This window comes from Diabrotica virgifera, chromosome 6 (genome assembly GCF_917563875.1).
Source record: "Diabrotica virgifera virgifera chromosome 6, PGI_DIABVI_V3a".
Taxonomy (NCBI): Eukaryota; Metazoa; Arthropoda; class Insecta; order Coleoptera; family Chrysomelidae; genus Diabrotica; species Diabrotica virgifera.
In genome coordinates, this window is record NC_065448.1 from 162648980 (window position 1) to 162676641 (window position 27662).

A 27662-nucleotide genomic window follows, 5' to 3' on the forward strand; every position below is an offset into this window, starting at 1 on the left:
ATAAGAACGTATTTTTCATGAGCTACAACTTTGCTTCTACTCAATTTGTAGACTTTACTGGTACACCATTTCGTTTTTTTCGTTTTTTTATAAGCTACACTTTTGCTAAGGATATGTTTTTCGATAAAATATTTACTTTTTGAGTTATTTGCAAAAAACCGACTGAATTCGTAGTTTTTTGTCGAAAAATCAACATTTTTAATGGCAAATAACTCGAAAAGTATTGACTTACGTAAAAAACTCTATAAGACAAAAGTTGCTTAAAATTAGTCAATTTATCCATTTCCGGTCTTATCTTGAACGTATGTTATTTCACCCCCGAGAAGTGGTGACTGTCACCCCCCAAGTAAAAGCAACCAACGGCACAATTTCAACTTTGAAGTGGAGGGTAAGTAAAACCTAAATCCAAATTTTCATGCAATTCGGAGTTGCCGCTGAAAATTACGCGGTATCGCCGCATTTCCCGTTCATTTACTGGGCTAAAGAGGGGATTTGCGATTACTCGATCGCGTCAGAAAATCACATGGAGAGAAACCTTGTACCCTGTGAATGAATCCCTCACTACCATATATGGACGTGCGTTGGAGGTAGTCAGTAAAAAGAGTCTATCTTTAGAAAAACTCGAAATGTCAGACAAGGTAAGTTAAGTAGGTACATGAAGAACAGTGTATATTTCAAAAATCTGATGATTTGAGCGGGGTAAGGAAATGGGCGAGACACAAAATGTTCGAAACTCTCACAAAATATTCATAAAATTCAAAGAAGTACGTTCCTTATTTATATTATTGTACATATGCGGCATTTCCCATCTCTGGTGACGTCACGAATACGATTCTGTCACGTAAAGCAGAAACTCAAAAACTAGTCCAGTCGGGTTAGACGAATAATAGGCCTAACCTTGCATTAGGAGCTGCCCCAAATTTTATTTTTCTAATCTTTAGGGAGGGTTAATATTAGTATAAATTTAAAATCTCGACTAAATTCCACCGTTGCGTTAGCCGCCATCTTGATTTTAAACGAGAACCGTTTTTGCTCAATATCTCCGCCATTTTCAATTTTTTGACAAAAAGTGCAGAAACTGAAATTGTTGAAAATGCGATTTTCTATAATTTCATCCAATATAATTTTTTCGTGCGGTCGATATTTTCCGAGTTATGAGGGGAAAATAGTGACAGTTGGAGCATAATTATTCAATTATTGAATTATCTCGTTTATTATTAGTTTTACAACAAATATGTACCTATACAAAAATGAAGAGAATTAAATTCTACACAATTTTGATCTATTTAATTTTTTTACTAAAATTAATATTTAAGGTAGTAAGTACGCGGTAATGGCGCGAGCGTAATACCGGATTGATTTTATAGCAATTGTTTTTGTTCAATATCTACGCCATTTTCAACTAAAATTGTTCAAAATATAATTTCCTACAATTTCTTTTTAACAATTTTTTTCATGCGGTTGATATTTTCCGAGTTACATGGGAAAATAGTAGAAAGTTGTGGGGGGAGCATAATTATTGAATTGAATTTTGTTTCCGAGCTGCCCCAAATTTTATAATTATATCCTTTAGGCGAGATCAATAGTATTGTAAATTTAAAATCTCGACCGAATTCCGCGGTTGCATTAGCCGCCATATTGATTTTAAATGCGAACTGTTGTTGCTTAATATCTCCGCCATTTTCAACTTTTCGACATAAATGGTGGGAAAGAAAATTGTTGGAAATGCAATTTCCTACAATTTCTTTGGCACAATTTTTTTATACGATCAATATTCTCCGAGATAAGGGGGATAATAATGGAAGCGGTGGGGAAGCATAATTATTTAATTGTCTCATTTATTATTAACTTTACGACATAATTGTACATAAACAAAAATAAAGAGAATTATATTTTAAACAATTTTTGAAACTTCCATTGAAACGTAAACCAAACTAAGTATATAAAAGACATAAAAAGACATTATATGCATTAAGTTCACTTAATTTTATTAACTAGCGGGTTGTATTGGTTGAATTTGTCGGTCGATATTTTAAGTTTTATGTCAGCTAATATATCGTGATGTTTCAACAATTTTTTTTTAAATTTTGGACCCTGTTGGGGGGAATTTTCCCATTTCCCCCCTTGTAGACCCGCCACTGGTTCTCTCAAAAAATTGTAGTAAATCGTAATTGCAACAATTTCAGTTCTTACACTTTTAGTCGAAAAGTTGAAAATGGCGGAGATATTGAACAAAAACAATTGCTACAAAATCAATCAGGTCTTACGCTCACACTTTTACCACATATGTACTACCTTAAATATTGATTTTATCAAAAAATTGAATGGCATCAAAATTGTACAAAATGTAATTCTGTTCATTTTTGTATAGGTATATGTTTCGATGGTTTTCGGCATTTAATTGATGCAAATGAATTACTGGAGAGTTTTTGGAGGTCGCTATACACGAATATGCCACCCGAACCGACTCTCGGAGCACCTGATTTCCAAGGTCAATGAAAGGGGCTCCTGGAGTTCCGAGGGTCTTTGGTACTACCTTAATGCAAACGGATTAGTTATAGGTTTTTGGGGTTGCTGAACACGAATACGTGATCAGCACAGACACAGGAACACCTGGTGCCTAATACAGGTTATCTTCTGGAGTTTCGGAGGAATCAAATGGATTACTCTTAGGTTTTTGGGGTTGCCGAACATGCATACATGCATACTACCGGACATGCACTGTGACACGTCATCTTCTGGAGTTTCGAGGGTTTTCAGCATTAAATTGATGAAAACGTGCCCCAGAAAAACCCCAGAAGATGACGTGCCTTAGGCACCAGGTACCCAGGTATCTGTTCTGATGGCGTATTTGTGTTTAGCAGCCCCAAAAACTAATGAGTAATACCCATCTGCATCAATTTAACGCCGAAACCTGTCGAAACTCCAGAAGAAGACCGGTCTTAGGCACCAGGTGATCCGTGGATTGGATGTGATATCGAATTCACGTTCAGCAGCCCCAAAAACCTGTGAGTAATCAGTTTACATTAATTTAGTACCGAAAGCTCTCGAACCTCCAAAGCATGACGTGCCTTTGGCACCAGGTACTCCGATGTCTGTTCTGATGGGGTATTCGTGTTCAGCAACTACAAAAACCTATGAGTAATCCGTTTGCATCAATGTAGTACCAAAGACCTCGAAACTCCAGGAGCCCCTTTCATTGACCATGGAAACCAGGTGCTCCGGGAGTCGGTTCTGGTGGCATATTCGTGTTTAGCGACCTCCAAAAACCCTCCAGTAATTCATTTGCATCAATTAAATGCCGAAAACCATCGAAACTCTATAAGATGACGTCCCTTGCAGTGGCCCTGGCCACCACGTTATCCGGAGGTCAATTCTGATGGCATATTCTTGTTTTGCGATCCCAAAAACCCATGAGTAATCTGTTTATATCAATTTAATGCCAAAAACCCTCAAAGATCTAGAGATGACGTCCGTTGAAGGTCAATGTCAAAGTAAAGGTCGCCATTGGATAGCCAGGAAAAAATCCTAGACTACTAGTACTTTTCCTTGATCCAAACTTCTACATATTGCCAAATAATCAGTAACTCACGGAATTGGAATACCCAGTAAATCTTATAATTTTCCTAGTTTGGGCCTCTATATCTTGAAAATCCTTCATACGGTTGAGTTGTGCCCATGAGAACTTTTTATCAGGATGCTTCAAAGAGTATTTTCCCAAAGTATGAACGAAATCCACTGGGACCTATTTTCCATAAGGTTTGTGCGGGGTCCTTTGGTCATCTGATTCGTAGCAAAATTTGAGTGGAAATTCTCGTCATACCTAGGCAAGTGGTATTAAGTTCGAGGTAAGGACATTTACATTTATATGAGCTCATAATATAAAGGCATATCGGTCAACGGACTATTTTAGTGCGCGGAACATTATTTTAACCCTTAAGTACTAACATCTTAAATCAATGACGTAAACACTAACTAACCTCCTGACAGACGGGTTTAACATTTTAGTGGTAATTTAAATATTTTAATGCAAAAAAATATCTCGATGACTTACCGCAAGTGTTGATTATACAGGGTGTTCCGAAAAGATTGGTCATAAATTATACCACAGATTTTGGGGTCAAAAATAGGTTGATTAAACCCCACTTACCTATATACAATAGTGCACATAAAAAAAGTTACAGCCCTTTGAAGTTACAAAATGAAAATCGATTTTTTTTCACATATCGAAAACTCTCAGAAATTTTTTATTGAAAATGAACATGTGGCATTTTTATGGCAGCAACATCTTAAAAAAATTAAAGTGAAATTTGTGCACCCCATAAAAATTTTATGGGGGTTTTGTTCCCTTAAACCCCCCCCCCCCAAACTTTTGTGTACGTCCCAATTAAATTATTATTGCGGCACCATTAGTTAACAATGTTTTTAAAACTTTTTTGCCTCCTAGTACTTTTTCGATAAGCCAATGTTTATCAAGATATTTTGAATATTTGTCGAATCCACTACATATTTGTATATGGTTAAGAACGATTATAGAGACCTGTTAATAATCTGAAAATTTATTTATAATTTAGATTTTTAGGTATATTTTGAAAGAGAAGCTACATCTCGATAAAAGGTGACTTATGAAAAAAGACTACGAGGCAAAAATTTTAAAAACACTGTGTTTAACTAATGGTACCACAATAATAGTTTAATTGGAACGTACACAAACATTTGGGGGGTTTAAAGGAACAAAACCCCCATAAAATTTTTACGTAAATATTTTGAAAAAGAAGCCGCATCTCGATAAAAACTGGCTTATCGAAAAAATAATGGGAGGCAAAAAAGTTTTTAAAACGTTGTGTTTAACTAATGGTACCACAATAATGAATTAATTGGATGGTACACAAAAGTTCGGGGGGGTTTAAAGGAACAAAATCCCCATCATTTTTTTATGGGGTGGACAAATTTCACTATAATTTTGTTTTAAGATGTTCCTGCCATAAGAATGATACATGTCAATTTTCAATAAAAAATCTCTAATAGTTTTCGATATATTGAAAAAAATCGATTTTCATTTTGTAACTTCAAGGGGCTGTAACTTTTTTTATGAGCACATTTGTACTAAGGTAAGTTAGGTTCAATCGAACTATTTTTGACCCCAGAATGTGTGGTATAATTTATGACCAATCTTTTCAGGACACCCTGTATATAAAACACACTAATTAATCTAGTTTTTCTGTATTTATTAAAATAAAAAACATTTTAACAAGAATGGAAGGATTGTTTGTGTAACTTTTTACTCCTGAAAAAAAGTGTGATAAAAATTAAACAAACTAAAGACTCTTAATAAAAATTTGTAATCGAGTTAAACAAAGAGTAAGAAAAATGAAAATAAAAAGGTTTTTAAGAAATGTTAAAACAAAAAAAACTGACAGGTACTATAGTTAGTACAGTGTAGCAATGGTACTCAGTGGCAACATTTTCATCACAAATTGATTCCACTTCGCTTATGTCGTCTTCTACCTCATCAAACCATTTCAAAAGAGTTTTCTCAGGGTCTTTATTCCCGTATTTGATGTTTTTTGACGAACTGGGGCACATTATGTGTAATGACGAACTGGGCACATACACTAACATCCCGTCTATTAGACGGAAATCACACTTTGAGCCTAAATATCTTTCGAATAACAACCTGCCGCACATTGCCGAATTCAATACTACTAAAGAACAACCCAACTTGAAAAGTCATAAACGGGTGACCTTCAAAATTTTCTAGGAACGGAAATATCCCACTTTCAACAAGCGATGCCATCTGAGAGACGGGGGTGTTAGTACTTAAGGGTTAATGTTGTTCTGAAGCTATTTCCTTGTGGCATTTTTATAATTAAGTATTTTCGATGGGAAATAAGCCACAATTTTACCAAAAAAATGAATTTATTAACGTTTCGACGCCCAAAAGTAATAATAGTAAAAAGAGAAAAATCAAAGAAGCGGCTCTAATTATGCTAAATGAAAACAATTGTGTCGCAAATTCCTCGGTAGAATGCAGTAGGATGCGGTTACCCATACTAAAAGAGGAAGTCAATAGAAAGAAAATACCACGATTAGTAAGTCATTAACATATCGAGTTAGTACATATTTTATATTTTAGTATTATTTATATAATATCGATGTATTATTAATATTATTTATAATTTAAAATAGCATATATACATTAAAGTCAGAATTTGGTTAGTTTTGAGAGTAAACTAAATGTAAGCCCAAATACTTACGATGTCGGGATAGTATCATGAGGTTTTTTCCTGGTTTTCCCTCGTGATCTACTACGGAATCTCTAGCGCGAGAATTTTACTGCCGTCGTTGCATTTGGTTGTCTTTTTAAAGACAGATCACATGCTATGATTTTTTGTGGCGGATATTCTTGAGTTGGGGTTGATTTCATGTAATCGAATGAACTATCTTTTAGTAAAGTCGTCCCAGGAACGCAACTCATCAATATTGGCAATATCGTTTTAAAGTCTTCTACTTTAAAATGTATAATATATGCCTGAATTGCCGATATAAATGAGTCAGATTAAATAAATTATTAGAAGAATTTTTTACTAAGCAACAACATTTTTGTTTATTTAGTATTATTTTGTATTTTGACAACGACACCCGACTTGGGCGTCGAAAAATTGTGGCTTATTTCCCATCGAAAATACTTAACATTATTTTAGTTTAGATAAAATACCGTAGTTTTTCTCGTAGTTTTCGTTCGGACATTTTCATTAGATTTAGTTTTTAAAATCTGTCATTTGTGTTTCCTGTTCATAATTATTTATATTTAGGTACATATTATTTTATTTATACGTATATATCTTCTTCTTCTTCTTTTTCATATAGAGGAAGAATTATTTATACAGGGTGTAACGAAAATACAGGTCATAAATTAAATCACATATTCTGAGACCAAAAATAGTTCGAATGAACCTAATTTACCTTAGTACAAATATGCACATAAAAAAAGTTACAGCCCTTTGAAGTTACAAAATGAAAATCGATTTTTTCGAATATATCGAAAACTATTAGAGATTTTTTATTGAAAATGGACATGTGGCATTCTTATGGCAGGAACATCTTAAAAAAGAATTATAGTGAAATTTGTGCACCCTATAAAAATTTTATGGGGGTTTTGTTCCCTTAAACGCCCCCAAACTTTTGTGTACGTTCCAATTAAATTATTATTGTAGTACCATTAGTTAAATTCAATATTTCTAAAACTTTTTGCCTCTTAGTATTTTTTCGATAATGCAGTTTTTATCGAGTTGTGGCTTCTTTTTTAATATGTTTACATAAAAATTTGATGGGGGTTTTGTTCCTTTAAACCCCCCAAATGTTTGTGTACGTTCCAATTAATCTTTTACTGCGGTACCATTAGTTAAACACAGTGTTTTTAAAACTTTCTTGCCTCTTTGTATTTTTTCGAGAAGGCACTTTTTATCGAGATATTACTTCTTTTTTAATATGGTTCAAAATATACCTAAAAATGTAAATCATAAATAAATTTTCATATTATTACCAAGTCTCCATAATCGTACTTGGCCATATACAAATATGTGGTGGATTTGACAAATATTCAAAATATCTCGATAAAAACTGACTTTTCGAAAAAGTACTAAGAGGCAAAAAAGTTTTTAAAATATTGTGTTTAACTAATGGTACTACAAAAATAATTTAATTCGAACGTACACAAAAATTGGGGGGGGGGGGGGGTTTAAAGGAACAAAACCCCATAAAATTTTTATGGGGTGTCCAAATTTCACTATAATTTTTCTTAAGATACTACTACCATAAGAATGCCACATGTCTATTTTCAATAAAAGATCTCTAATAGTTTTCGATATATTGGAAAAAATCGATTTTCATTTTATAACTTCAAAGGGCTGTAACTTTTTTTATGTGCATATTTGTACTAAGGTAAGTTAGGTTCAATCGAACTATTTTTGGTCCCAGAATATGTGATTAAATTTATGACCTGTATTTTTGTTACACCCTGTATATGTATATATTTTTCACTTCTCTTTTTAATTTAATTGTTTAATTTAGAAAAAATGTGTTAAATTTCTCATCTTATCATATTCATTGCTCTAAATTTATCCCTTTAGGAAGAAGACTCGCTGGTACATTAAGTGGTATCAGCTAATTACCTTTCTCAGCGAACCAGCACCTATAGAACCTGAGATTGGAAACAATTTCATTAAAGTGGGGTCTATTTACCAGCCTCATAACACAAAGTTTTACAAAAAAGCGAATATTTCGCGAAACTAACATCAAATCGAATATCTGAAAAATACGTGTTCAATATTTTTCAAAAATCTAGCGAATGATACCAAACACGACCCACCACGGAGGGGAGTGGAGAGTGACATTAAAATTTTAAATAGGAACTCCGCGATATTTCGCGAAATAAACATTAGATCGAAAAACCGAAAAATACATGTAATAGTTATTTTTCTACAACCACTATTCAAAGTGCACTTTTCTGCACGGTTTTATGTTAGCAAACTTCATATTTTCTCACAGTATAAGATATTTGACATTAGTGTGCAGAAAAGTAACGTTTCTGTGCCGCAAAGTGACGTTTCTGTGCCGCAAAGTTCTTTTCTGCACAGTTGACTACCTCATTCTGAGTAACGTTATATTCTGTTTACATCCGTGGACTACCGCATTCTGAGTAACGTTATATTCTGTTTACATCCGTGGTTAAACTTTAGACAAATATATAACCTATAAGACAATTATTATATTTAACTATAGCATAGAAACTAAATTATGGATGTTACAACTGTTTTATTTTACAATTTTATTCTTATTAAACATTTTATAATTATCAAATAACCAATAAGGATTTAGCAACCTGTGCAAGAGACGTCGAATGAAGTAGGTTTTGTGTAAATCCGTGACTGCATAAATATAATGTCAATAATGTGTAATAATTGTTTAAATTTAAACAAATTAAGGCAGTGCATTAATTTTCTAACTGATTTCTGTGCAATTTAGTTAGGTATAAGGAATTTAAATTGATTAGTAGGTATTAATTAAATACAGTTTAAAATTTATCACATAGGTAGGTACCTATTATAATTAATCGTCGTTTGGAAATTGTGATTTTTATTTTTAGGAAAAACTGTGCTTGTAGAAAAAGTATAGTGTGAAACACGTGCAGAAAGGTAATTTCTCACTCGTTTGAATTGCGGCACTCGCTTGCGCTCGTACCGCAACTTTTCAAACTCGTGAGAAATTAGTAACTTTCTGCACTTGTTGCACAATATACTATTTCCTAACAAGTGCAGAAAGTCATACTTTTCCGCACGCGACTGCAGTTTGCCGAACGACGCGAAGCGGGAGTTATAATATGCTTGGGAATATGTAAGGGAATGAGCCTTTAAAAAATGACCAAATCTTAATCAATTAATTTAATTAATATGAAAATACATACACAAATTAATTCTTTGACAAGGTTGTCATGTCAAAACCAAAGTTTCAGCATAATTGGTTAGCATGACGACGATCTTGGTTTCCATGACGACGACGATTCAAAACCACTGTTATTGTCTACTGATTTGACTTTCGAATATTATGTCAAAATTATTTTATTTCATCGAATTCTCGCGTTAATTTCATTAAAACATGAACACAATAAGATATATTTGAAATAAATTAGTAAATAATATCTAAATATTAGTTTATTGAATGTATTATAATTACATTAAGGCCATATTAACATACCTAAATTAACACGCGTGCGGAAAAGTAAAACGCGTGCGGAAAAGTAAAACGCGTACGGAAAAGTAACACGCGTGCGGAAAAGTAAAACTTTCTAAACTAAAATGCGTGCGCGAAAGTAGACATTTTTGCACGCTCGTAGAAAAAATATTTTTCAAAAATCTATCGAATGACACTAACCACGACCCCCAAGGAGTTGTGGGGGAGGGGGGAGAGTTACCTTGAAAATATTAAATAGGGACCTCCATTTATTTATTGCAGATTTCCTTTCGTAAAAGTAAGTAACTTTTATTCGAGACATTTTTTCGAATTATGGATACCTAGATGGCGCTATAACCAGGAAAAAAAATGTTTCGAAATGGAAAATTAAATTAAAAAATGGAACATCCCCACTAAAATCGAAAACTTAACTTTTTTCGCTTTAGAACCTAATCTTCACAACCAACCCAAGTAGGTCCCCATGACGCTTTAGTAACTGCAAATTTAGCATCCCTCCCCTACTATTATAATTTAGACAAAAATCGATCAAATGTTTATCAAGTAGGTAGGTATATACATCAAGATTTTTAATGTTTCAAGAAAATTACTAAATGATGTTTAACTAATTTAAATGAAACTCTTAAAATTTATTTATATTTAGTTGACCTTCACTGATCCATAATATTATAAATTTTAGATTAGGTTACTAAACTTTTATTTACTTTCGTAACACTCTCTTCTAAAAGATCTATTAACCATTTGCATTTAAAACAAATATGAATGCCACTATTGTGATATTATGTGTCTTGATTGCCAGTTTTGTTTGCCTACAGGTAAGTTTAGAAGAAAATATTTAATATTTCGTACCTGTATAGAAAGTGAGTGGTGTGTTGTGTGACAAAAAATTTCAATGAATATAAAAAATAAATTCAGCAATAACACAGTAAGTTACGATGTACCTACCTACGTCATTGAACGTTGATAAATTCAGGTCAGAATATACACTACGCGTCAGAGAAAACGGGCACCCCACAAAATGGGTCATTTTTGATGTCTCGAATTTTCTAAACCTGTTGTCCGATTTAAGTAATTTTTTTAAAATGTTATAGCTTTATTCTTTTACAATACCGCTGTAATAATATTGTTGCTAGACAGGTAAATTGTCATTGTATACCGGGTGTACCAATCAAACTGTGTTTTTTTTTTAAATTTCGGAACACCCTGTGGAATATTCTAGCATTTATAAAATAGTGAAATTAAAAATTGAAATCCAACTACAGTCTCCGGTTTTCTGAATATTCTGTTTTTTTATTCATTCGCTTATATTGGATAATAAAAAAGTTAGCTACTTTAACAACTAGCCAAGTTCTTCATCAGTACTGGGTGTTTCTAAATAAGTGCGACAAACTTTAAAGGGCCATTCTGCGTGAAAGAATAATGACAGTTTGTTTTATAAACATATGTACGCAATTGCTTCGTTTCTGAGATAAAAGATGTTGAATTTTTCTTATAAACTGACGATTTATTTATTGCTCTAAAACCGGTTGAGATATGCAAATGAAATTTGGTAGGTTTTAAGAGATAGTTATTGCGCATTTTTTTGACATGCAATTAAAAATTTATATTGACCAAAGGTGAATATAAAATTCTTAATTGTACGACAAAAATGCGCAATAACTAACTCTTAAAACCTATCAACTTTCATTTGCATATCTCAACCGGTTTTAGAGCAATAGATAAATCGTCAGTTTGTAAGAAAAAAATTTAAAATCCCGTATCTCGGAAACGAAGCATTTGCGGACATGTATTTACAAAGCAAACGGCCATTATTATGAAGAACATACTAGTTGTTAAAGTACCTAACTGAACCCACTTTTTATTATCCCACATGAGCGAGTGAATCAAAAAACAGAATGTTAAGAAAACCTGAGGTTGTAGTTGGGTTTTAATTTCACTATTTTATAAATGCTACACTGGGGTGCAAAATTAACCGGACACCTTAAAATGGGTCAATTTTGATGTCTCGAATTTCCTAAACCTGTTGTCCGATTTAAGTGATTTTTTATTATGTTATAGCCTTATTCGTTAACAACATTTTTGTTTATTTTCGTAGTATTTTGTACTTTGACAACGAAACCCGATTTGGGCTTCGAAACGTTAATAAAATCATTTTTTGGTAAAATTGTGGCTTATTTCCCATTAAAAGTAATTTATTATAAAAATGCCACAAGAAAATAGCTTCAGAACAACATTTTCATTAGATAATTTTGAAAGCGGTATATTAGAAAATACTAATGCACGACACAAGTCTTCGTTAAAAGTTTCTTGTTCGGTTTGTTTTTTGAAACTTGACTGAAAGCACTTGGACACTGAAGGTTGATATTTTTCACCGGATGTGGTTTTTACTTTTTTAGCTAAATGTTTCGCGGTTCTGACATGCTGATCTATTTGAAATTAGTTTTCAGATGAAATCTAAAAAGGAATATAAATATTCTATAGTTGTACCAATTTTTAAAATCTAAGATTGTAGAAATAAACTAAAAATGAACCGTTTTTGCATAACAATTAAAATATTTAAATTAAATCAAATAAAAATCGGTGTAGTAATCTTGAACATGTCAAGGAATGACTGTGCAAGAAGGAAGAACCTTCAAATATTTACAAGAGGCTCTTGGTCTTTTCTGTTTACATTTAAATTAAAAAATACTGTGAGCATAAATTAAAAGCACTTAATTAATTAAGTCCAATATATGATATGTTTTTGTTTTTAGCAAAATTAAAGCACACTATGCTACTGTTAGAAAAAAAATGTTAGCCACCTTTCAGTAGACTATTGAATGATTTGAATTTTAAATAGGTATCCTATTTTTTATCGCAAGGAGTTTAAAAAATGCTTGAAAAAAGAAAAAATACATCGATTTATTGCGAACTAGCCTTGTGTCGGTACTTTTCTTAAACATAATCTCCAATTTTAAAATCTTTGTTTGTACGACCGTGTAAATTTTCAAAATAAAATAAAAAATAATACGTGTGTACTTACGGTTTTGCCACAACATGAGCAATAACTTTATCCATATTTTTATAGATAGCTCTTTGTAAGGTTTTATCCAAGTTGAAACATTGCTTATTTTCGGCATTTTCAAAGCATAATAATTATTCATAATTAGAAATACACGTTGTTTACGTCTCCAATTTTACAACAAAAGTGAAACCAAGTGAAACTGACCGTCAAAATAAAAATTTTTACCTAGAGACATAAACTGGCAAACACAAACCCTTAATTCCAGGACAAAACGTGACAAAACTATAAGCCGCTGTCTTTTATTAGTTACTAAGTATACCAATAATTTGAATACAAAGTGATTATAAAACAAAATTAAATATTGGCATTTTCATGCTATCTGTAAGTTTGAATATAAAAATATATAGTTAACACCAAATTTTCAAATTATATGCACTTTATGCTCACTTTTGTAAAAATATGCAAAATTTGACATTTTTGCATTTTTTATGCATTATATGCAAAATATCCAATTGGCATATTATTTGCCTAAGTCTAATAATATTGATTGGTATGTTTCTTCTACACAGTAAATGTAAGACGTCTTCGACATAAAACATAGATAATATGCTGGTTTATTGTACTCAATGGCCTTTTCTGTGATTTGTCGCAGTAAAAATACGTCGTCTACGCACGATCTTCCGGATCTGAATCCTTGTTCATCTGATAAGGTTGTTAGTTTATTGATTTTGTTGGTTAGGACTTTTGTGGTTAGCTTAAATGCGGTGTTCAGTAGATTTATACCTCTATAATTGTTGGGGTCTTCTTTGTCTCCTTTCTTGACCTCACGAATTGAGTACTAATAAACAAAATTCTTTGATCGTTACCTAGACAAATTTACGTGTTTTGGAATGCATATCGTAGATTTCCCATGTCTATTCATTTATCGCCCGTTTTCCTTGTAAATTGTAGGAGGATCGGGTAGAGGCGAAAATCAGATTTTGTTTCTGACTTAAGGAATCTTTTAGATCATTTTAGATTTCTCGTTGCTAATATGTTTTAGTATTTTGCCTTTAAAGTGTTATCTGTTCTTTATCTGTTCATTGTCTTTTTCCCTTTTTTGGCATCATTATTGCAATAAAAAGGTATACCTACCTAGGTAGACCAATTCCTGAATAGTCAAAGTTGTATTTAGTAATGGTTGTATTTTATTCAAACAAATAACTGATACGTACTTATTTTAATATCCGCTGATTTTTTTAGGCAGCTCCACCAGCAAGAAAAACCTCGGCCGAAAAGCGTGAAGATATGAAACAACGTACGGTAATAGGACTTTCGTGTTTAAAGGAAACCAAACTGGATAGATCAGTTGTTGAGAAAGCCATGGCCCAATTAGGTCATTCAGAAGATCCAAAGTACAAGGATTTCCTATCATGCAGTTATAAAAAGCAAGGTTACCAAGACGAAAACGGTAATATTTTATACGAAAATATTAGCAATTTTTTGAGCAACTATTACAAAGCTGATAGTCTTAAAATAGTTGAGAAATGCAAGGGAACAACTGGTTCTAACCATAGTGAAATGGCGTATAACGCAATGAGGTGTGTTATATCAACGCTCAACGACATTCCAGACGAAGAGTTGATATAACATTCACATACTAGCAAATTTTTAAATTATTTTCTACCATTACTTGCTATTAAAAAATAATTTGTGTAATTTAATTTATTATTATTTATGTTTAATAAACTCTTTTAAATTGTTTGTTTCAGATATTGTGTAATATTATCCTATTTTATCATCATCAACCTGTACAGGCGAACAGATATTAGCCCAGTCGGGATAGCATTTGACCTTGCATTACGAGCTGCCCCAAATTGTATTTTTCCAATCTTTAGAGGGAGTCAATAATAGTGTAAATTTAAAATCTCGACTAAATTCCACCGTTGCGTTAGTCGCCATTTTGATTTTAAACGAGAACCGTCTTTGTTCAATATCTCCGCCATTTTCAACTTTTCGACAAAAAGTGCAGACACTGAAATTGTTGAAACGGCGATTTTCTATAATTTCGTTTATTATAATTTTTTTCACGTTGTCGATATTTTCCGAGTTATCGGGGGAAATAGTGACAGTTAAAGCATAATTATTGAATTATTGAATTGTCTCGTTTATTATTAGTTTTACAACAAATATGTACCTATAAAAAACTGAAGAGATTAATTTTATAGCAATTGTTTTTGTTCAATATCCCCGCCATTTTCAACTTTTCGACAAAAAGTGTAAGGACTGAAATTGTTGCAATTACGATTTACTACAATTTTTCGAGAGAACCAGTGGCGGGTCTACGAGGGCGGGGGAAGGGGAAATTCCCCCCAACAGGGTCCACAATTAAAAAAAAAATTGTTGAATAATAAAAATATATTAGCTGACATGAAACTTAAAATATCGACAGACAAATTCAACTAATAAAACACGCATAGTTAATAAAATTAAGTGAATTTAATGTATATACGTAAGTTATTATTTATGTCTTTTATGTACTTAGTTTGGTTGGTGTTTCATTGGAAGTTTCAAAAATTGTATAAAATATAATTCTCTTTATTTTTGTTTACGTACAATTATTTCGTGAAGTTAATAATAAATGAGACCGCAATAAATGAGAAAATATCAACCGCATGAAAAAAAATTGTTAAAATGAAATTGTAGGAAATCATACTTGGAACAATTTTAGTTGAAAATGGCGTAGTCTTACGCTCGCGCCATTACCGCATAGTACTACCTTAAATATTAATTTTAGCAAAAAAAGTAAAGAGATCAAAATTGTGTAGAATTAAATTTTCTATATTTTGTATAGAAAATCACATTTTAAACAATTTTAGTTCTTATACTATTTGTCGAAGTTGAAAATGGCGGAGATATTGAGCAAAAACGGTTCTCGTTTAAAATCAAGATGGCGGCTAACGCAACGGCGGATTTCAGTTGAGATTTTAATTTTACACTATTATTTGCCCCCCCCCCCCTAAATATTAGAAAAATAAAAATTGGGGCAGCTCCTAATGCAAGGTTAGGCCTGTTATTCGTCTAACCCAACTGGACTATATCTCGTGAAATAAAGTTGCCACTGAGCCGAAACAAATTTGAAAGTCCGGGTCGAGCAAAGCCATTCGTGAGTAGTCGTTAAGGAATGATCTGCTCGAAATTTTTACAGTGTTGCATTGTTTCTTTTACTTGCGGCATTTAAATTTGATATTCTTTTTTTTTATTGTTGTGATTCTACGTTTTGTATTTGTGTATTCTCTTTTAATTATTTTAGTTTTATTCATTTTATGCGAAAGTTCTTTTTGGAACTCTAAAAATATCAACTGTAAAGTTGTCACCTAAACTCTGCCATGTAAGGTCCTACCTACAACCAACCAATATGGTTGATGTCATGTGATGCCAGGGGTTAATCTAGAAATATTTTTAACATCCTTTAAAATCGGATAATATAATGTAACATCAACTGTTTAAAAACAACTCAAGGGTTTTTACCCGTATATTTTGGTGGCTTAAAGTATGTAAACCTGTGATAACACTGATGATGGAATATTGATTCCGAAAACGTTTTGTTGTGATATAGCCCTTTTTAGGGATTTTAAATATACCTTTTACAAGATAAGGTTTTTATTTTTTTTAACAACTGTAAAGGTAAGTGAATAATAATAATTGTAATATAAAAAAGTAGATATACCTAAATTAGTGTTATTTAATTGTAGCAGGGAGCTTAAGATCAAATTATCCGGACGAACTGTTAATAGTCAAAGCTGAGAAATAATTGCTAATGTGTTAGCCTTCATGAAAAAGAAAGCTGAAGAAGGTGTCACAATATCTCATCATAGCATAAAATAGCGTGGGGTAGCAGCGACAGGTGGTCCGAAAGTACAATAATTTATAGTCTCAGTTGAACAAACTAAAATTGGACAAGCTATATCTTATAGAAAGTAGTAAACAATTTATATGGTATCTATAGATATTTCTTTATGCTGGTACTAATGGGATATATGTAATTGTAGGACAATGCTCCTCGTTTTCCTCTCTAAGGAAACATATTATAAAATAAATAATTACACTTTTATAGAAAAGAACTTTTTTATAATAAAACGTTTTTATTATTTATAGGAGAGAATATAAAATAATTTGACAATACAAAATGCTTAAAATTCCAAAAATTACACTATAATAAAAAAAGTACTTTTTACAATAACACGGTTTTGTTATATACAGGACACAACATGCTTCGAAAAAATAAAATATGAATTTTTAGTAGGTGTATTAACTGTTAAAATTATTATAATTCCAAAAATTACACTAGTATAAAATAGTTATTTATGAAACACTTCGTGAAGTATACTTTTTGCGAACGCACGCGATGTTTAGAGCACGAGCGACAGAGGAGCGAGTGCTATACATCGCGTAAGTTCGCAAAACGTACTTCACGCACAGTTTCATACAATATTTTATCTACGATAAACAAATAAACAAACTGTAACTCTTCGTCACTGGAATTCATTTCTATTCTACAATTTTAGAATTTTCACACTTAAAAATTCTAACTTCTTTCAAACCACAAAACTGTCAAAACATTTTTTGTAATTTATTGCTAATTATGTCATCACCATGACAACGCGAAAGTTAAGAATATTTGACTATATGAAAGTGTGTCAAAAACAGTGCGAAAAAGTAAATCCCATAGTTATTTATGATATAAGTGTTAAAAGTACACGTTTAAGGCACGCATGTGAAAGTTTGCAGAATGAGCGATAGCGAGTTCTGCAATTCACATGAGTGCTTTAAAAATGTACTTTTTAACACGCATATCATACAATATTTTTTCTACAAACGTAATTACAGGACAATATCTACAAAAGCTTTTACTTGAACTTGAGTGACATTTCATTTTTATATTTTTTTGGCATTACATCAAAATTGCCTATACGGTCAATACGAACTGCAGTGCTTTAAAAATTTTAAAGCACTAGTGCCTTAAAGTAGTATTTTTAACGCTCGTATGGAGTGCTAAAAATTGCATTTTTAACACGGTTGTAGAAAAAATACATTGTTACTTCACGCACACTTTAAATCCTTCACGCACTGCTATCTATAATGACAGTTTTCACAAACTAAAAACTTATACATAATATAACATAAGAGTAGATAAAAGTACTTTTTATAATACCACGGTTGTTTAAAATGTTTAAAAGTATATCAACTTTTAATTATTTATTAAAAAAATTAAAAAAAGATACGCAACAGCCGTGTTCGAACTAGGGAACTCTCGATCTGCAGTCTAATGCCACTGACCCACCATCAATTTGTAGATATAGTCGGTTCGCTAAACTCAGACGCAACCGGCTAGATATTTTAGTCGATAATTTTTTTGTTTTTTGGCAATTTTGCAAAAATTGGCAAAATTACTAACTATTTAGTGATTATTAACTATTTAGTAATTACTTTTCGCCAATTTTACTAAAATTGGCAAAATTACCGACTAAAATATCCAGAAAGTTGCGTCTGAGTTTAGCGAACAGACTATATCGATTTATTAACGTACTTTGCATATCATTGCATTAGTCACATTTTTAAAAAAGTTTGAAATAAAAAAAATCGATTTATCCATACAGGGTGATTGATTAGTGGGGTAAAGCTCCGTAGATCCGTTATAGTAATACATAGCAATAAAAGTTAATAACAAAAATTTTAACCAACTTTAATTGCAGATTGATAATCAGTAATCGTAAATTGTCAGTTTTAGACAATTCAGTCATGGTTTGCCTAAAATTTGGATAGATTTAGACCCGTAATTACTAATTTGCACTGAAAAATGAAAATATCTCGAAAACTAATAAATTTAGACATAGGGAATGTTACATAAACATTAAAGTACGGTAATGGTACTTTTCGATAGTGATATAAAATACAGGGTGTTTCAATTAAAATTACTGAGAAAATAATGTACTTGCGTTTTGACTCACCCTGTATTCAATATAAAGAAAATTAGCAATATCGATTATTTATGAAAATTTTGACAATAAATAGAAAAATATGGCATTAATAAACCATTGCCGTAGTGCTTATTTTTATTATTACATTTATTTTAACTTGTTACGATTTTCATATAAAATTGGTTATAACTTTGTAAATACTCTGTATAACATATTAAACCTTTATATTTTTGTAATGGAGAAGAAGATTTTGAATATAAAATAAAATACAGCGTGTTCCATTAAAAAAAACAACTTTGATCTGTCACTATGTTATCGAACACCCTGTAACAATCTAACTAATTTCGTAATGTGAAGTTCAAAGTTGGCTACAATTTTTGTTATTAACTTTTATCGCTATCCATTACTATAACGGATCTAAGGAGCTTTACCCCACTAGTCAATGACCCTGTATAATAGCAGTTAAATATTGCATTGTTAGCTAGTTCTAAGCTATTCTGAAAGTTTCAGGTACCTAGGTAGCGTAGAACTATTTTTAAAATGGATTACAAAATTTGCGGAGACCGTGACAACAACCAAGCCAAGTACCTATATAAAAACGTTTTAAAAAGAAGCCAACTTTTGAAAACATTGACAAAGAGATGTTAAGGGGTATTATTCATATTTGCATACGAGCGATAAAGAAGTACCTCAGCTAAAAAATATTCTGTCTAAATTCAGAGATGCTGGAGGCGATCAAGGTGGTTTTTAAGAAATTTTAGAAAATTAATTATAGAACACACTGGTTTCCGTTGGAGAAAATCAAAAACAAATCGAAGACTTTCAATAGAAAAATATGACATCCAGAAGCTTCGTATGTACTACTTAAGAGCAGTTAATAAGTACCGAGCAGAAGATCGTCCTATAGTATATATGGATGAACCATACATTCACTCAACACATACAACGTGCAAAATATCCTTAATTTTTAGATCTAGTACTGAAATAGGCATCTATCACGACGATATGTTTTAAAATTTTAAGATTACACCATATTTCCCAGATCTTAATCCAATTGAGCTGGCCTGGGCCAGATTAAAATCGTATGTAACATCAAAAAATATTATATTCAATATAAATAATGTAAACGAGATATATGTGAACAATTCTTTGCCACTTTTCCTCACACTGAGTGGAAAGGCTGATGCAACCATGCAAAATATACGAGCAGGGATTTTTGGTTCAACAAGCAACAACAGAAAATAATATGGAAAAACTTGTCATCACTTTAAGAGACACATATTCGGAATGGGATTTTTATGAGGATGAAGAATCAGATACCGAGGATTTCTAACCCCCGCAGGTAAAAAAATTTGATTTATTTAACCCATTTTTTTAATAATATCTACTACTCCTTAATGCTATTATTATTTCAGAATTTTCAGTAATAGGTAGTTTACAATAGATAATGTTATACGTACCTTTTACATTAAATAAAATAATTTTGCCGAATTTGTTATTGTTATATTAAAAATAGTTTTTCTACAACCGTGTTAAAAATGCAATTTTTAGCACTCCATACGAGCGTTAAAAATGCTACTTTAAGGCACTAGTACTTTAAAAATTTTATGGCACTGTAGTTCGTATTGACCGTATAGACAATTTTGATGTAATGTCAAAAAAATATAAAAATGGAATGTCAGTCAAGTTCAAGTAAAAGTTTTTGTAGATATTGTCCTGTAATTACGTTTGTAGAAAAAATATTGTATGATATGCGTGTTAAAAAGTACATTTTTAAGGCACTCATGTAAATTGCAGAAGTTGCTTCGCTCATTCTGCAAACTTTCACATGCGTGCCTTAAACGTGTACTTTTAACACTTATATCATAAATAACTACTAAAATATTAAAATGACAGTAAAAATCATCTTATAGTCCAATCAACAACAATTTTCTCGCTAAATTTTGAGAACCCAGGTCGATTTCCTTGAAGGGAACTTGCATACAATTTAAAATTCTAAAAAAATGGTATAAATCACAACAAAACATAATTTAGAACCTGTATCAGAGATAAAAAAGTTTTGTTTGTCTTTCGTTTGGCCCCTAAAGACGACTAAAAATTCAACTTATACCAGCCACCCCAAAACGCGTCGTGACGTCACGGGGTTGTATGTTTACATTCTACACCAATTGTATATATTAATTTTTAATTAGGCATTATAAACGTCAGTAAAAATACAGTTATGTAACGTTAAAAGTGTTTTTGATCGTTTGAACTATTCATAGAAAATTTGTACTTTTACAAAATGGTTTTATTTTCAATAGTAAACCTTCTTTCCTTTCCTTCAAAAACTGTATCACACTCCAATCTCAACAAACTGGTATATATTATTACAACGATATACGATAAATGTCATTAGAATATAAATATTTTTCCTTTATTCCCCGACGACGAGCTGGGCAAATACCCAAGTAGGTGGAGGTCAATAAACTAAAGAAGAAGAAGAATAGATTTTGAAGCGTGAAATTTTGGAAATCTCATTTTTATACAAAACTGAACATTATTATTTAATAAAAAAATGTGCCATTTCCCTATTATAACCTTTGTCAAAATCTACCCTATGCCGAACTACGCTTTTGCCCTGGGGGTGAAAACAACCCCATCTAGGGGATGAAATTTTTTTAATCAAAATGACTATGGAAATGGATCGAGTGACCAATTCTGAGTAATTTTGTTCTATATTTTTTTTTGCAAAATTGACACTTTCCAAGTTATTTGCGATTGAAACTATGAAAACTCAAGTTTTATAATGGTTTTTCATAAATTACTTAAAAAAATTTAATTTTATAGAAAAAATCATTAAGAACAAAATTGTAGCAAATAAAAAAAAACAAAATGATTCGCGTTGGAAAGACCTATGTCAACCCAATAACGACTGAGTTATTGCTCTTTAAAGGATGGTTATTTCCGAAGAACATCGTAATGGAGACCTTTTAATCTCAAATAACTGGAATGTGGTGCAATTTTTTGGGAAAACTTAAAAGACATCTTTTTAACTTCATTAAAAAACCTTTCAAATACACACTGACATAAGTTTTTGCATAAGAACTGACTGACTTATGACGAAATAAAGTCGCTCTCTGCTTTTTTCATTTTGAAATGTAAAAATTAAACCCTCGTCGTTACAATCCTAATAGCAATGCAAAGCGTTCCACTAGAAATTAACTTTTAGGTATTGTCCTTTTCATGAGCATTTTTCAGTGCGTAATAAATGATAGGAAAAAGGGCAAGTCCGTGATAATACACATTTATGACATTTATTCTAACACGAAATTTTAGTTAAATCTGACAGTTGTCACATTTTATTTTCAATTTGGAATAAAAACAAATCAAATGTGTTTCTTGCATTTATAAAATGGTATTTTCTTTGATTTGTATAGTCTTATCAATTATACAGATTATATTTGTAATATTATTATCTAATTAAAAAAAAAAATATTTTTTTTTATGGTGCCCTCTATCGACAACTAGAATAACTAGAATACATATTGTAAATGTCTGTAATCACGGACGTGCCTTTTTTTCTGTCACATACAATTTAATGCGTTAGAAAGAAATCGAAAAACTGTGACGCACTGAAAGATGATCATGGGAAAAAGAATAAAATTGATACGATCCATGTGATTTAACCGGTCTGGAATGTTTAGTTTAGAAAAAATGTAAATCGAAAATGACATTTTTAAAATTTAAAAAAAGGTTCATTTTTCTTAAATAAATCTAAAAGGATTCATAATATGAAAAAATGTTTCAAATATTAATTGTAGAATTTCTTTTACTGAAATTTTTTTTTGTTTTTGTATCATGAATACTTTTGGGTTTATTTAAGAAAAATACACTTTTTTTAAATTATAATAATGTCATTTTCGATTTAATCAACTATTTTTTCTAAACTTAGCATTCCAAACCGGTCGAATCACATGGATCGTATCAATTATACCTAAATAAAGTTAATTTCAAGTTGGAAGCTATTCATTTCTATGAGGATTGTAACTACGATGGTTTAATTTTTACATTTCAAAAAGAAAAAAGCAGAGAGCGACTTTATTTTCGTCATAAGTCAGTAAGTTCTTTTGCAAAAAACTTTTGTCAGAGCTTATTTGAAAGATTTTTTAAAGAACTTTAAAAGATGTCTCTTAAGTTTTTCCAAAAAATTGCACCAAATTCGAGTTATTTGAGATTGAAGGTTCTCCATTTCGACGTTCTTCGAAAATAACCATCCTTTAAAGAACAATAACTCAGACTTTATTGGGTTTACCTAGGTCTTTCCGACGGGAATCTCAGTACAAGCCCCGCCCATTTCACGAGATCCCTGTTCGACAATCGACAGTACGCGTCGACTGTTAATCTCCCTCAGCTCTTTCCATATTATGTCTCTGTCTTGTGCGGTTTGCATCTTTTGCTAACATGTTTCAAGTCGCCAGTCCATCCGGTTAGTGGACGTCCTCTGCTCCGTAGTGCTTCTTGTGGCCTTCACTCAACCATAGTTTTTGTATGATAATCTGGCGACGTGTTCTGCTCAATTCCACTTTAGCGATGCGATTCTTTCGCTAGCGTCTGTTGTTTTTGTTCTATGGCATATTTTTTCGTTTGGGATTCGGTCTCAGAGAGACAGTCAACATCTGGCGCTCCGTAGCTCTCTTAATCAAGCGAATCTTGTTAACTGAGTGTTAATGTTTCCGTGTCATAAGTGAGTGAAAGATCAGCTGTAAGGACGATGTCATCCGCGAATCTCAAATGACTGAGCTTCTTTCCATTTATGTTGATACCATACTCGTTTATATTTGTTTATAGCCTTTCCGAATTTTATACTTCTTCTTCACACGCTTCATAGTAACTAAAATACTCATTTTCTTCTTCTTTCTAGGACTTTCCTCGAGACTCGGATTCCTCTGTAAAATATGTAAATAGTTATATGTGTTTATTTAATCAATTAAAAGAAAGAAGCCTGCATTTATAAAAAGAACATGTAAGCTTACCGTCAGGAATATTTCCAAAATTCTCTTTGGTTCTCTCATTATTCTTCTTAAGTCCATCTCCTATCGGAGGTTGGGTATCATAATGGCTACGGTCACTTCGTTGGCTGCTGCTCTGGATAGTTGTAATAATCTACAGTTAAACAATCTCTAAGGTTCCTCAGCCAGGAGATGATTTTTCTTCCTTGGATCCTTCCCTATATATAGCCCATTCTCTCACGGTTTTTGCCCTAAATTTTAAAGAACCGCTTGGATTGACATGAAATTTGGCATACGTATAGCTTACATGTCAAAGAAAAAAAGTGATATTGTGCCGATGTGTGCTTTTGCCCTGGGGGTGACTTTCACCCCCTCTTTGGGGTGAAAAAATATATGTTCAAAATAAGTCCGGAAATGGGTAAACTGACTAATTTTAAGTAACTTTTGTTCTATAGAGCGTTTTCGCCAAGTCAACAATTTTTGAGTTATTTGCGAGTGAATATGTTCATTTTTCAACAAAATAACCACATTTTTAGAGGGTTTTTCGCAAGTAACTCAAAAAGTAAGTATTTTGTCGAAAAAAACGTTCTTAGCAAAAATATAGCCTATAAAAAAGTAAAAAAATGGTGTACGCGTTAGGTCTCTGGATCTCGTATAACCAGAGTTATAGCCAATGAAAAATAGATTCATATTCACCAAATTTCAAATAGAATATTTCGACGTGAAATATCCAAAAAATTAAGCACTTTTTGGGGAAAACCTATTGTAACTTTTTTAAAGTATTTAAAAAAAGCTTTATTTCTGTTTTTACAAAAAGTTTCTAGCATTAAATTTAAGTAAGTTGCGCTCAAGATAAAGTTGGTCCCTTTTGTTTTTGCAAAAAAAAATCGGGAAGACCACCCCCTAATTAGCAACTTAAATGAAATTAATCGTTACCGCTCCACAAGTTATTTTACTTATGTTGTGTTTATATGATCTCTAAGTTTCATCGATTCAAAGAGCTTATTATTGAAAAAATTTGGGTTAAAAGTAAAATTTTTAAAAATTTAAATTTTGAAAAATATGCTTTTTTTCAAAATAACTTAAAAATTGTTAGAGATACCAAAAATCCCGAAAAACAAAAAAAGTCAGATTTGCTTTTCTGAATATCATGTGTTTTTTTGGTTTTCTGTTAGACAAAAATTGATTAAGATTTGGTGTTTCTAAATTTGCATACATTCGTGATCAGTGACTCGTTCAACCCCTTTTAACTACAGCCCTTTCAATAATAAAGACTTTGAACCGATGAAACTTACAGATCATATAAACAAAATATACACGAGTCAAGAAACTTGTGAAGTCGTAACGATTAAGTTCATTTAAGATACTAATTAGGGGGTGATTTTCTCGATTTTTTTACCAAAACCAAAAGGGACTAACTTTATTTTGAGCGTAACTTGTTTAATTTTGATGCTAGAAATTTTTTTTATAAAACAAAAATGAAGCTTTTTTTAAACTCTTTAAATAAGTTGTAATGAGTTTTTCCCGAAATGTGCTTAATTTTTGGTTATTTCACGTTAAAGTATTCCATTTGGAATTTGACGAATATGAACCTATTTTTCAGTAGCTATAACTCTGCTTCTACTAGGTGTAGAGACGTGATATATACACCTTTTTTCAAATTTTTTACAGGCTATATTTTTGCTAAGAATGTTTTTTCGACAAAATACTTACTATTTGAATTATTTGCGAAAAACCGTCTAAAAGCGTGGTAATTTTGTTAAAAAAATAAATATATTCACTGCCAAATAACTCGAAAAGTATTGACTTAGTGAAAAAACTCTATAGAACAAAAGTTACTTAAAATTAGCCAGTTTATCCATTTCCTGGCTTTCTTTGGACGAATATTTTCACCCCAAGAAGGGGTGAAAACCACCCCCAGGGCAAAAGCACATATCGGCACAATATCACTTTTTCTCTTTGACTTGTTAGCTATGTGTATGCCAAATTCCATGGCAATCCAAGCGGTTCTTTAAAATATAGAGGTTTTGCAATATTTTACCGTTTAAGAACGGACTAATAAGAATTTTCAGCATCTTATATTTTCCCCCTCTGGTTATGTGACCCACATATTCTTGTTTTTATACTGTTCATAATTTTCAACTCCTTATTTAAACGTCATAGCATTTTAACATTGGTAATCCTTTGAACCAACTGAATTTTCAATATTCTTCTGTAACATCACATTTCGAAAGCTTCTATTTTTCTTATGTGTTGTCTCTTCAATGTCAAAGCTTCCATTCCGTATAATAATATAGAAAATATTTAGATTCTTAGAGCCCTCAATCTGAGAGGCAATTGAAGGTCTTTGTTTGTAAGCATGGTCTTCATTTTTATAAATGCTTGCCTTGTAGTTTCAATTCGGACTTTAATTTCTTTGCTTTCGTCATTTTTGTCCTGTTCTCTCATGAACGATATCAATTTACTTTTTTATTGGGAAATAAGCCAAAATTTAAGTTGGAAATGAAATTTATTGACGTTTTGACTTCCACTTCGGAAATCTAAATGCAAAATATTAATAAACAAAAAGCAGGGTTACTAAGACGAAAACGGCAATATTTTATACAAAAATATTAGAAATTTTTTGAGCAACTACTACAAAGCTGACAGTGTTAAAATAGTTGAGAAATGTAAAGGAACAACTGGTTCGAACTATAGTGAAATGGCGTATAATGCAATGAGGTGTGTTATTTCAACGCTCAACGACATTCCAGACGAAGAGTTGACATAACAGTCACATACTAGCAAATTTTTTAGGTTATTTTGTACAATTCGTTGATATTAAAAAAATAATTTGTTATTTATTAAAATAAATTATTTTTAAGTTGTTTGTTTTAGATGTGTAATATAATCCCATTTCATCATGATCAACTTGGACACATGTCTCCCTCAGTTCTTTCCATCTGTCTCGATTTGTTCGGCTTGGATCCAGTTACAGATAACACGCTTCAGGTCGTAAGTTCATCTGGTTGGTGGGCGTCCTCTGCTCCGTAGTGCTTCTTGTGGTGTCCTCTACTAGACACTACGTTTTGTTCATTGGTTGTCTGAAATCTGGCGGCGTGTCCTGTTCAATCCTGTTTAGCGACGCGATTCTTTGGATAGCGTCTGTTTTTTTTTGTTCTACGACGTACTTCTTCGTTTAGGATTCGGTCTCTAAAAGAGACACTCATCATCTGGCGCTCCATAGCCCTCTTAGTCACGCGAATCTTGTTCACTACCCTTTTTGTGAGTGTTAATGTTTCCGCTTCATAAGTGAGTACAGGTAACACACACTGGTCAAAGATTTTCCTTTTGAGGCATACAGGTAAGTCCGATTTAAATACACAGATTAATTTACCATACGCTGCCCAGGCTAATCCTATGCGAAGTGGGAGCTCACATGTCTTGTTATCTCTGCCCATTCGAATTTCATGTAGTAAGTACGATGCGTCTGCTCAATCTTCCTTAAGCGTGATATAATTTTTCCAACACTATTATTGCATCATCCATACGATCAGCTGTAAGGACGATGTCATCTGCGAATCCCAAATAACTGAGCTTAATTCCATTCATGTTGATATAATACTCATCTAAATCTGCCTTCTTAAGTGTGTTCTAAAGTACATAACATAAATAAAAACAACCAAGTAAAAATTATTATCACAGAATAAGCATCTTAGATCGGTTTTTAGCGTTTTGTTGTTTTTGGTATTACATATCTTTTGGTACTACTTAATTTTCCTAGCATTGGTTCATCGATGTTTTCAATGTTTAGTTCCAACGTGATACCCAATAAACTCATACTATTGGGATCGTGCAAGTTCGGAAAAGCGACACCTGGTTTCACTGGAAAAGAAACACCTTTGCTGGATAATTGTCAAGGCCATAGCCCAAAAAATTATAAGAAGAAAAAGTATGATTTAGGTTATGTTATTAAAA

At 32.0% G+C, this 27662-nt stretch overlaps 1 protein-coding gene across 1 annotated transcript; it reads left to right on the plus strand.

Annotated features, from left to right (window-relative positions):
• The first annotated feature begins 10379 nt into the window (after positions 1 to 10379).
• LOC114328383 (uncharacterized) lies at positions 10380 to 14497 on the plus strand. The gene is made up of 2 exons (XM_028277222.1): positions 10380 to 10565; positions 13997 to 14497. The coding sequence occupies exons 1-2, from the start codon at positions 10509 to 10511 to the stop codon at positions 14381 to 14383; spliced, it is 444 nt and encodes a 147-aa protein (XP_028133023.1). The 5' UTR covers positions 10380 to 10508; the 3' UTR covers positions 14384 to 14497.
• The last annotated feature ends 13165 nt before the right edge of the window (positions 14498 to 27662 follow it).

Excerpts from the sequence above, each read along its gene's own strand:
- LOC114328383 (XM_028277222.1), top strand. The coding sequence starts at position 10,509 with ATGAATGCCACTATTGTGATATTATGTGTCTTGATTGCCAGTTTTGTT. Across the intron at positions 10,566-13,996 it reads CCAGTTTTGTTTGCCTACAG|GCAGCTCCACCAGCAAGAAA; the intron begins GTAAGTTTAGAA and ends TGATTTTTTTAG.